The sequence below is a fragment of the Herpailurus yagouaroundi genome, unplaced genomic scaffold, assembly GCF_014898765.1.
Source record: "Herpailurus yagouaroundi ecotype Mexico unplaced genomic scaffold, PumYag 379, whole genome shotgun sequence".
Taxonomy (NCBI): Eukaryota; Metazoa; Chordata; class Mammalia; order Carnivora; family Felidae; genus Herpailurus; species Herpailurus yagouaroundi.
The window spans coordinates 1,000,203-1,011,777 of NW_024412596.1; the positions used below are offsets into that span (position 1 = coordinate 1,000,203).

The 11,575-nt window shown below is 54.7% G+C and overlaps 1 protein-coding gene across 2 annotated transcripts; it reads right to left on the minus strand.

Annotated features, from left to right (window-relative positions):
• Positions 1-7,626: 7,626 nt before the first annotated feature.
• CDIPT (CDP-diacylglycerol--inositol 3-phosphatidyltransferase) lies at positions 7,627-11,453 on the minus strand. 2 transcript variants are annotated; one of them, XM_040463085.1, is made up of 6 exons: positions 11,131-11,453; positions 10,902-11,036; positions 10,032-10,185; positions 9,487-9,568; positions 8,839-8,920; positions 7,627-8,693 (listed from the first exon to the last, which is right to left on the minus strand). In XM_040463085.1, exons 1-6 carry the CDS (start codon positions 11,171-11,173, stop codon positions 8,548-8,550), a joined length of 642 nt encoding a protein of 213 aa, XP_040319019.1. In that variant the 5' UTR covers positions 11,174-11,453; the 3' UTR covers positions 7,627-8,547. The 2 variants fall into 2 exon arrangements, with proteins under 2 accessions (XP_040319019.1, XP_040319020.1); XM_040463086.1 differs by lacking the exon at positions 11,131-11,453 and adding an exon at positions 10,300-10,489 and having other exon boundaries at positions 10,902-11,015.
• Positions 11,454-11,575: the final 122 nt, after the last annotated feature.

Below are 11,575 nucleotides of genomic sequence, written 5' to 3' on the forward strand. Positions count from 1 at the left end.
GGCCTCAAGTCTCTGTCACAAGGGAGCATTGTGGATACCCCTGAAATCTCAAGGTAGCTACTAGAGACTATCCTCGCCTGTGAGGTGGAGAGGAAACTGAGGCAGGGAACAGTCACGCTGATGGGAATGTGACCCCAAAGTCTTACTAGTCGTGCTCTTTTTTTGTTTGTTTGTCTTTGAGAGCGAGAGAGACAGAGCGCGAGCAGGGGAGGGGCAGAGAGAGAGGGAGACACAGAAACCAAGCGGGCTCCAGGCTTTGAGCTGTCAGCACAGAGCCAACATGGGGCTCGAACCCGTGAACCGGGAGATATGATCTGAGCTGAAGTCGGACGCTTCACCGACTGAGCCACCCAGGCGCCATGGCTAGTCAACTAGTCGGACTGTCTTTGGTGGTCAGCTCCCTTAGACCCCAGGTGGGGGAGCTGATACCACAGGGCAGAGAATGGGGCCCCGCCTAGGCAGCCTCCCTGGGATGGCTCCTGCACTAGCAACGTCTCTCCTCACTGCTAATTCCTCCAGGAAACTGCAGGCTGGGCGGGTTTTGGAATCTAGCCCTCAGGCCGCAGGTGCATCCACCCCTGCATCCCCTCCCCCTCCTCCCAGCACTTGGGAGACTCTCTCTCTTTCTGGCACCACCTGCTGGTCCCACTGCATAGCCGGCAGGCCTGTGCACTTGTCCCTCTCAGATGGGATGTCAGGATCCTGCCCAGGGGCCACAGGAACTGGAATGCCTTTCTGGGCTTCTGATATGGGCTCTTCCCAAGCATCGAGGGAGGAGTTCCCTCTTTCCACCCTCCCCCGCAACCAGTGCAGAGCTCTTTCTGGGGGAAGGATCCAGGCATGATCAAATTTGCAACCAGTGCAGAGCCCTTTCTGATCAGGCGTGATTGAATTTGGCTGCACAGAGGAGGCTGCACCAGCCCTTTGCCCAGGTAGAGCCGTAGGTACTAGGTTGATAACTAAGTAAAAAGATCCTGAGGAGAGAGAAGCTTAGGTTTACTTTCGGTATAACTGAGGAAGGCAACTTCTCTGATCTCCTCTGTCCGCGAAAGAGGCCAGGAATTCTCCTCCTGAACAGGGCTGATGCTTGGTTAGGGCCTTCTTCCTCTTCGTGCACTGAGGCCTGACCCTACGAGCCTGGTCTCTTTCCGAGTTGAGGTGCATTTGTATGGCCAGTGGCTCCACTCAAGTCTGAGCTTGAGGCCAGGGGCTGACTGCTGAGCCCACAGCACTTGGTGGAGCTGGCTCAGAGTTGACGGGACAGGCAAGTGAATTGGCCCCTCCAGCCCAGCTTCCTTCTAACTGTCCTATATTGTCCCTTGAGAGAGGTAATGAAGTTAACATGTGCCTGGTACCAGCTGAAGAGCTTTACATGCTATGTTAGCACAGCTTATGGCCAAGGGCCTCTGGGGATGGGTGACAGCAGGCGAGGTGGGTATGTTCCTACCCCTCAGCAACCGGCTCCTATGGCCATCCCTCTGCTTGTCTTTACTAATGACCATCCCACTTCTGCCACCAACAACTGCTGCCTCACACTCGCCTTCCAAAAACCATTCCTTCAGTGACCTTGACCACCCCCTCAACATTGACACTTACCCTTTGCATGTCTGGGTAATTCACTCACTAGAAACCTCCCTCCTTAACTCCACCCTCCCCATCCCCTGGGCTACTTAGCCCTGTCCCTCCTTAAACCATCCACCGCCCTCTCTGCCCGCCCCTGCCCAGCTGCATGTTGCTGGGGGAGGTACAGCCCACATGCTGACTGATCTCATTTAAAATTCCTGGCAACACATCTCAAGGGAGACCTAGGGCCTCTGACTCCGCTTCTCCCGCTTGTGCAAGATCTCCTTCAGAACTACCACTCACACCTCTCCCCTCAGCTTCCCACATCCCCACCCACTTTCTCTCACCTCTGAGAGAAAATAGAAGCACTTTGGGCAGGAAGCCCCCCCACCCCCGCTTCCCAGCAGCAAATCTAGCAAACTACCAGCACCTGGACTCCAACCGCCCCCCCCCCCGCCCCGTTCCCGCTGGGGATGTGTCCCCCTGATCCCCACTCCTCCCCTTGAGCTCTACAACCCACCAATCTCAAGTCCCTGAGTCCACTCCTCCACGGATCACCTTTCTGTCCCGCACTGTCAATCTCTCCCTCTCCCGGCTCCCTGTCACCAGCAGGTGAGTGTGCTCTACTTTTTGCCACACAGACTCAACGAGTGAGCTCCCCCTGGGCCCTGCCCTCCCTCCCGCTGCACCCCCTCCTCTATTTTCCCTTTGCAGCCACATTTCTTAGTTTCTTTTAAAAAAAAAAATTTTTTTTTCAACGTTTATTTATTTTTGGGACAGGGAGAGACAGAGCATGAACGGGGGAGGGTCAGAGAGAGAGGGAGACAGAGAATCAGAAACAGGCTCCAGGCTCTGAGCCATCAGCCCAGAGCCCGACGCGGGGCTCGAACTCACGGACCGCGAGACCGTGACCTGGCTGAAGTCGGACGCTTAACCTACTGCGCCACCCAGGCGCCCCACATTTCTTAGTTTCCATCCCTCACCTCTCATTATCTCCTCATGTCACTCCCATCAGCTGCTGTCTCCACCCCTTCCTTCATGGAAACTGCTCTTATTGGCATCACCAATGACATCCCTGTTGCTAGACCCCGCAGTTAGATTCTCTTTGTTCAGCCTCTGCCATCATTCGGGACAAGGGCCATCCCTCTTCCACACTGGGCTCCCATGACATGGCCTCCACCTCAGGGGCCACTCCTGTTTCCCTGGCCAGCTCCACTCCTTCTGCTCCGTCTCAGTCACAGGTTGCCCTGAACCCCATTCTTAGTGACAACCTTGGCCAGTCCCATGGCTTTAGAGCATCTCTATCCCACGGACTTCAAATGTAGTCCTCTATCCCTGACCTCACCCCTGAACTCCGGACTCCTTTCCAACTGAGTTGATGTCTCCACATGGCTCTCTGATGGCCATTGGGCTTGGCTGTATGACTTGTTCTGGCCAGTGAAATGCAAGGGGAAGTGGCATCACTGTCCTCTCCTTTCCCTTTTCCGTGGTGACAGGCAGTATTCCAAACAGAGGCTGTTCTGTCGGTGTGGGTTCCCGAGAGAGAAATGGCATGAGGCAGAGTCACAGCTGACCCACAGTAGACCTGCCACAGGGACAGGAAATGTTTGCTGTGTTAGGGAACCGAAGTTGCGGGGGCGGGAGGGGGTGCTACCATAGCGTAACCTAGCCTATCCTGACCACTTCTGTGTACCTCACAAGGTTGTAGTCTGGTAAGGTAATGCGGGAAGCTGTTCTTTAAATTGTACACATGGGGCACCTGGGTGGCTCAGTCGGTTAAGGGTCCAACTTCAGCTCAGGTCATGATCTCGCGGCCCGTGAGTTCGAGCCCCGTGTCGGGCTCTGTGCTGACAGCTCAGCACAGCTGAGCTATTTTTGAGAGAAAATAAATTTAAAAATAAATAAATAAATAAATGTACGCAGGAAGACGGGCCCGGTACTGATTGTAGGGTGAGGGAGACCAGATATACCCCAATGACCGGAAAAGGGGCTTCACTGGAGATAATGTGGAGCTCACATTACCCGGTGTGAGCCGGATGTGAGCCGGATTCTAAGCCAGTCCCTTTGGTACTAAATTTACCCTTGAGAGTCCCTTAAATTGCCCATAAAATACAGAACACTGTGACCTCTGATGAAGTTCAACACAACCTGTTTTCCTCCAGCAGTCGAGCAATTGGCTTTTCTTTGCTTGAATACTGATAAAGTAATTGATTTAGGGCCCCTTTGAGTAAGAAGGATCTGCGTCTGGGCGCCTGGGTGGCTCAGTTGGTTGTCTGTCTCGATTTCAGTTCTGGTCATGATCCCAGAGTCATGGGATTGAGCCCAGCACTGGGCTTTGCACTGAGCATGGAGCCTGCTTTAGATTTTCTCGCTCCCTCTGCCCCTCTCCCCTCTCTCTCTCTCTAAAAGTTTATTTGGGGCGCCTGGGTGGTGCAGTCGGTTAAGCATCCGACTTCAGCCAGGTCACGATCTCGCGATCCGTGAGTTCGAGCCCCGCGTCGGGCTCTGGGCTGATGGCTCAGAGCCTGGAGCCTGTTTCCGATTCTGTGTCTCCCTCTCTCTCTGCCCCTCCCCCGTTCATGCTCTGTCTCTCTCTGTCCCAAAAATAAATAAACGTTGAAAAAAAAAATTAAAAATAAATAAATAAAAGTTTATTTTATTTATTTATTTATTTATTTTTTAAGGACATGGTTTATTTTTATTTTTTTTAATTTTTTTTTCAATATATGAAATTTATTGTCAAATTGGTTTCCTCTAAAAGTTTAAAAAGAAAAATGGAGCACCTGGGGTGGCTCATTTGGTTAAGCTCCCTCCCAACTTCACGTCATGATGTCGTGGTCTGTGCGTTCAAGCCCACAAGCTTCAGAGCCTGGAGCCTGCTTTGGATTCTGTGTCTCCCTCTCTGCCCCTTCCCCTGCTCGCCCTCAGTCTTTGTCTCTCAAAAATAAATGCTAAAAAGAAAAAAAATTTTTTTTAATTTAAAAAGAAAGAAAAATGTGCATCTTTAAACAGTGAAATCACACTCAGCGTGCTAAGATGTTTACCCAGTCTATTTTCTCTTCCTCCTAAGCCCACAACTAATCTCTATTTCCCAACCTCCCTTGCATAGAGATGTGGCTGCATGACTGAGTTGTAGCCAATGGAAAGTGAAGGGAAATAGACGTGCCAATTCCCTGGCTTCCCGTAAAAGCCATCCTCAGACAATCCTCCGGGCCCACCTCCCCCGCCTAGCTAATGCGAGGGTGGAATGTTCTTGGAAGTCCTGTGTTGAAAATGGCGGCTTCCCTGAGTCTCAGCTTCAGGAGAGCTGCTTCCCAGTCAGGAGCTCCTGATGAGGACTTAACAGGAGTCAGAAATAAACTTCTGTTGTGATTGAGCCACTGTGCATCTTGAGGTTGTTATAGCAGTGAGGCTTACCGGAGGGAAGAACAGATTCACGGTGCCCAGGCCGTGCCCTCCCGGAGGCTTGAGCCAGTTGAGTGGAATGAGCAAATGGAATGTCTTGCATGGTGGTTATTCGTTTATTCTGAAAGCATATACTTGAAATCCGGAAAGCTCTTACTGCACATATGATGTCTTAGTCCATTCGGGCTGCAAGATACCACAGACTGGGGGGCTTATAAACCACAGTCATGCATTTCTCACAGTTCTGGAGGCTGGAAGTCCAAGATCAAGGCACCACCAGCACGGTCAAGTTCTGGTGAGAATTCTCTTCCTGCTTCTTCCTGCCGGCACCTTTCACTTTGTCCTCACTTGGTGGAAGGGGCAAGAGAGCTCTCTGGGGCCTCTTTTGTGAGGTCCCTAATCCCATTCATGAAGGCTCAAGACCTTATCACCTCCTAAGGGCCCCATCTCCAAACGCCATCGCGTCAAGCATTAGGTTTCAACATGAATTTTAGGAGCATACAAACACTTAGCCCATGGTAACATATGGCTCCACCATGTTCCTTAAAAATTTTTTTTCTTAATGTTTTTATTTATTTTTGAGACAGGGTGAGACAGAGCATGAGCAGGGGAGGGGCAGAGAGAGAGGGAGACACAGAATCCGAAGCAGGCTCCAGGCTCCGAGCTGTCAGCACAGAGCCCGATGCGGGGCTCTAACTCACAGACTGCGAGATCATGACCTGAGCCGAATTTGGATGCTCAACCGACTGAGCCACCCAGGCGCTCCTCCACCACGTTCCTTAGATCAAATTCAGCCTAGACTTTCCCCACTGGCCTCCTCCAGGCCACTCTGCTGAGCTCAGTCCAGCCACTGGACATGGGACCAAAGGCACAGGCTGACCTCCAGGCCCTACCAGGGGAGGGGACTCACGAGTCTTTGATGCTGGGGCCTCAGGCCTCAGGGGTGTATTCTTCTGAGTGGAGACATTCACACTCCCCTGCCCACCTCTCCCTCTTTTTTAGGCCATGGTTTGCTGGGTTTATGTAAGAGACTCCTGGTGTCGCTGTAAATGGTTAGGGTCAAAGAGCCAAGGAGGCAGGGCCGGCCGTGGAGGGAGCCATCTTGAGTGCTGAAAGGATGCATCCCTCTGGAGGGGACAGCTGGTTCACGAGGGACAGTGGGCAGACAGATGGGAATCTGGGAGCAGGCCAGGCAGGGGGACCCCTGAAGCATTGGAATGGCAGCTGAGTAATGTATACTAGCTTCAAGTATAAATCTGTCCCTGCCTAGACAAGTGCCCTCCAAAAGAGGGCACAGGCGATTTACCACAGCCTCATTTGTTTTGGTGGCAGGACCTGGTGAAACAAATAATGGAATTCTGTGCCACCATTAAGCAGACTGCCGACGTGGACGGCTGTGGGCGGTAAACGTTAAGGGTGCAGGCTCTGGGGCCAGGCCAACCAAGATGGACGCCCCTGAGGGCCTCGACCTACTCTCTGGAAAATGGGCACACTAAAAGGCTTGTGCTGTCTAGTACACAGGACAGCGTAGGTGTGGGGCGAAGTGAGGGAACAGACGCACACAAAAAGCACTTGGCACGAGGGTGGCTTGGGAGAGCGGAACAGCACACCCGCAGGATGAGGTTTACGATACGGGAATGTGTGCGTGCAGACGTGGAGAATTTACCGAGACAGACATCTGAGCTCTGAGGAGCCCTGGTCACCTCTGGGGAGGAGTGGGGGCTTAAGGAGGCAGACTTGGTCACGATTTAGTATCTTTGCTGCACGAATATTTTACCTATTATTTGGAAAGATTTCTTCGGTGGCTCCATGTGGCCCTCAGGACAAAACCCAAACGCCCTACGGGACTCCTCGGGCTGCCCCGCTGGCTTGAGGGCATCTCTTACCCGCCCCCCGCCCCCAGCCCCCAGTCCCCAGCCCCCAGCGCTGAGTGTTCCAGGCACATCGATCTGTTTGCATTTCCCTGTCTGCAACTGCTCAGTGTGCTCTCTGGCCTCTCCAGGCTCCCAAAGTCTCAGCTGCGAATCCACCCTCTCTGATACATTAACCCTTCCCGCCCCAATCCCTAGCAGCGGTCTAGACACCCACCGGCTTCAGCCACACCTAAGCGCTCCGGGACTTCCGGACTTCCTTCTCCTGTCCCCTCCTCCAAGCACCACCAGACTACTCCCCACACCCCCACACCCCCCACATGCTCGCCTGTGACCTCCAAGAGGGCTGACCTAATCCCCTGGGCCTAGCACAGGCGTTGAGGCTCAATACCCATCTGCTAAATTTCAGCTCTCCGGGACACGAAGGCCTCCTGGCCAAGCTATTATAAGGATGAAATGAGTGGCATCCGCAACCCCCCAGCACAGGATCTGGCATATGGTAGGCTCAATATAGCCTTAAAAAGCAAGCTGGTGCCAGACAGCAGAGAAAGCTCAAATGGCAGGGGTAGGTAGCTATTAGGGACAGATGCCCAGAACTGTTTACGAAGGAACAGTGATTCTCAACATTATGGGGAAGAATCGGTCACCTGCAGTGTATTAAACTTGCAGACCTCGGGGCCCATCCCTAGAGATTCCAACTCCAAAGGTCTGGCACAAGATCCGGGCAGCTGAATTTTAAAGAAATAATCCACAGGTGATCCAAAGACTGCACTCTTGAGAAACCAACTGATCTGTTCGTGAATATTTATTAAGTGGCTATGATCTGCCAGGTTCAGGTTAATCTTCATTGTGGGGACAGAGGAAGAACAAGAAAAGTCTGTGCCCTCAGGGAGTTTACATTCTGGTGGGGATAGAAAATATGAGGTATACAAATAAATGGAGACAGCCAGTGACGAGGTCATCAAGAAACTAGGCAGAGACAGGGTGCGAGCTTGGGTGGCAGGGAGGGCCTCTGTCTGAGGTCACTGTGGAATGACAGGACAGAGCCAGACAGTAAGCAACTAGGGGAAAGCATCCAGATGAATCTTCTTTTTCCCCAAGCTCCCCTCAACCCAGGCCTTGGTCCAACTGTATCTCAAAGGAAACCAAATCCTGGAGAGTGACGTCCCCCTCCCCCTTTATTACAGAGGTTTTCAGAGCTGGGATAGACCAGACACAGGAGGCTGGGATGGGAAAGGATCTACTCGGCTCCTTCTCTCTTGGCCGTGGGACCGCAGGCTTCCTCTGGCCAGGGGCACAGGCCTGACTCCCTGCCTGTCGAGAAACCTGGCCCCTACCCCATCTCCCTCATTCAGGTGTCTCTGAAGCCTCAGGCCAAGCCAGACCCCAGAGCTGAGCCAGCAGGTGCGACAATGCCCGGTCCTCAGACAGGTCTCTTGGTGCCCTAGGAGCACTGCCCGTATGGGCGGGGCCTCCTGAGCATCCTTCCTGATTTGAAGTCCAGGTCCTGGGGAATCCTACTGGTGGGACTGGTCCTCAGGATTTCAGAGAACATGGCATCACCAAGGAGGCCGACGCCCTTCCCAGCAGGCCGGACAACACATTAGGAAGACGTGAGCCTGGGACCTCGCGGGAGTGAGAGGGGGAGCCGCGTGGCACAGCGAGACTCCCAGGGCAGGTGGGCAGCCAGGGGCTGGAGGTTCTGGGGTCACTTCTTCCTGGCACGGTCCGCGGCGTCCAGGGCGGCCATGTTGCGGGCGGCTGTGATCAGGTGGACGACACTGATGAGAGACTTGAGCACCGCGATAGGGGCAGTGACCCAGAGGCCCACTCGGAAAAGACCCACAGAGCCAACTGCAGAAGGGAGCACGGGGAGGATACAAAGAAAATGGGATGCAGGTGAGGGAGAGGCCTGGGAGCTGGCGGCCTTCAGGCCTTCGTCACCCCGGGGCAGGCCAGGCCCCCCTCCCACGCTCCTGCCCAGCCCCTCGCCTCCTACCTAAAGGTCCCTCGGAGAAATTGAACAGGTAGAGGAGACAGTAGAAGAGCTCGTTTCCAGCACACAGGGTAAACAGAGCGGGCTGCACAAACAGCAGATCGGCTGCTTCAGCAAGGGTAGTGCCGCCCCTCCCCCCGCGAAGGGAGGGGGGACCAGAACCCTCTGCGGATGGGTAGCCGGGAAGAACCAGACCCGGGAAATGGGTGTGCAGGGGGGGGCAAGGGTGAGAGGAAAGAGCAATCTCAGCTCTCTCTTTATTGCTTCTCTCTTGAAACATTCTTTCAGACACGACCTCCGCTTCCAGAATAAAGCCCACACTTTATTGCCTAAGGCTCCTTGCGCACTGGCTCCACAGGCCAATCTGGCTTCGCTCTCTCCTTCCCTCCAGGGCAGGTTCCCCCTCTCTGGATGCACCTGCCCCTCTCTGGGTGCACCGGGCCTCCAGCCCACCTGCTGCCTGCACAAGTCCTCCTCACCAATCCTGCCCTCCCCTTCGTGCCTCAGCTTACAGGCCTCCCCTCCCCCCTCCGGAGAAAACTCTGGGTTGGTTCCTCCCTCCCCCTCCTGACCCCTAAGGTAAGACTAGGGCTGGGCCCCCGCAGGAGGTGAGGGAGCTGAGGGAATAAGGGAGGGGCAGGAAATGCTCACCCTGGAGGTGTAGTAGATGCGAAGCACGGGATTTCCAGACAGGTCGATCATCTTGTGACTCTCACTGCCTCGGACCACAGAACTTGGGGAGAAAGCAAGGGGAGTCCATGAGCACTCCTGACCACTAACACCCATCTAATCCTCCTAGCCACCTTCACGACGTAGGTGCTGGGATCGTCCCTGCCGTACAGAGGAAGTGGGGCACAGCTGAGGACCACGGTCTGGCCTGAAGCCACACAATTACCTCGTTGGTAATTACCTAGCAGAGTCAGGATTCGAAGGCTGTTTCAAAAGCCCCCAGCTGTTATCTATTTGGAATTCTGGGACCATCCGGTCTGAAGAGTTTTAGGGATTGCTTAATTCAACTGTGAACAGGACCAAGAGCTGACCGACAGAGGATTTGCCCAGGGTCCTTCAACAAAGGAGAGCTGAAAGGGAGACCTCCCAGGAAGCCGGAAGCCGTCCCAAACACCCTCCCAGACGGCCTCCCCCCCTCCCCACTCTAGTTTCTTCTTCAGCTGGCCGGCACCCCCAGAATCGCAGACCTGTGGAGGTGCAGCCAGTGGCTGGCCACATCCAAGCTCATGCTGAGCTGGAAGAGAAGGGTGGCCCGTGGGTACAGCAGGGCCAGGTTGACCAGCAGACACATGGTGGAGCAGCGGTCCGTCAGCATGTCCAGCATGGCCCCAAACCGGGTCCCTGAAAAACGGGGGCTGTTAGGTGGGAAGGGGCCATCAGGGGCAGGGACCAGGTTTGCTGTGTCTTTCTGATGCAGAGTCTAAAAGAAGCCTGAAAATGTCACCACCCACTTGCCTGGGGAGGAAAACAGGCTGCTGCTATCCGTGCGGTGTGAGGTCAAAGGACAAGGGTCACCATGCAGGAAATGCAGAGACACAGGAGCGTGTAGCAGGGCCTGAGAAGGCTAGGTCTACAACTCATCAATCCCAGAATCAATGGTCCGGGACTCAAGACAAGCAGACTTAAAGTCTTAGGGGAAGTCTTGCTGGTGGGTTTGGAGAATAGAATAAAAAAAAAAAATCAACCCTCCAGAAACCATCCGTCTTCCCTCTCCAGTCTCCCTCTAAACATGCCTTCTGGAACCCCTATTCCTTGTGCCTGGCACACAGGAGACCCCCCAGCAAACACCTGTCAAGTGGATTTTTATTCAGAGACCTTCAGCACTGCCACTGCCACCTCGTCTTGCTTACCCCACACCCTATCAGTGGGTTCTTCTTCAGAGCCCGCTAAAATCCCTTCGGTTACAAAACCAGGCCATTCTGTTCTGCCTTCTAGAGATGGGAATGACGGAGCCCTCTGGTTCCGAGTACCCGCCCGCCCTAAGGTCCTCAGGAAGCAGGAAAAGGGGACCGAGGGTTGTCGGGCCCCAAGGCTGGTTGGGAGGAGGTGTCAGTCACCTTGATTAAGGGCTCGAGCAGCGTGTCCATCGAAAGCGTCCAGAAGTCCGCTGAGCAAGTAGAAGGAGGAGGCCGTGAGGGGGCAACAGGGCATGAAGTAGAAAGAAACGATGGCAAAGACAATCCGGGCATAACCTTGGGATGGACGGGGGCAGAGAGGGTGGAATCAGAGACCCCGCCCGAGGCCCCTCGCCCTCCCGTCCGGCCCGGAGCCGCGGGCAGCACTCACCGATGAGGTTAGGCACAAACAGGAAGATATTTTCGCCTGGCATCGCGGCGACCCCCTTGCAGCCCCGGGCCCGATCTGGAGGTGGCAACTGAGTCCCAGCCCCGCCGCGCGGCCTCACCCTCCGGCCCGGCGCATCGGCAGCGCCAAGAGCGCGCAGCTCCCGGCTGTCCCCGCCCGGCCCCAGGTGTTAGAGCTCGCAGCCCGCCGGAGCACCGGCCGGCCCAGATGTGCGTCGGGCGCCGGGGCGCGCACACGCCGCCCTCCCCGGGGGGCAGGCCCTCGCGCCTCCAGCGGCCGCCCTCGCCACCCCAGCTGAGCCCCACCGGGCAAAATTGGAAGAAAAAAGAGAAAGAAAAAAAAAAAAAAAAAAAAAAAAAGCTTAAAAATGGCTGCGGCCCCTTTAAGACCTGCCCGCTTCCTCTTCCTTTTCCTCCCTCCGCCCCTT

Coding starts and splice junctions, on each gene's coding strand:
- CDIPT (XM_040463085.1), bottom strand. CDS start 11,173: ATGCCAGGCGAAAATATCTTCCTGTTTGTGCCTAACCTCATCG. Junction 9,569..10,031: donor CACTGGCTGCACCTCCACAG/GTCTGCGATTCT, acceptor TTTCTCCCCAAG/TTCTGTGGTCCGAGGCAGTG. Junction 8,694..8,838: donor TTTCTCCGAGGGACCTTTAG/GTAGGAGGCGAG, acceptor TCCCTTCTGCAG/TTGGCTCTGTGGGTCTTTTC.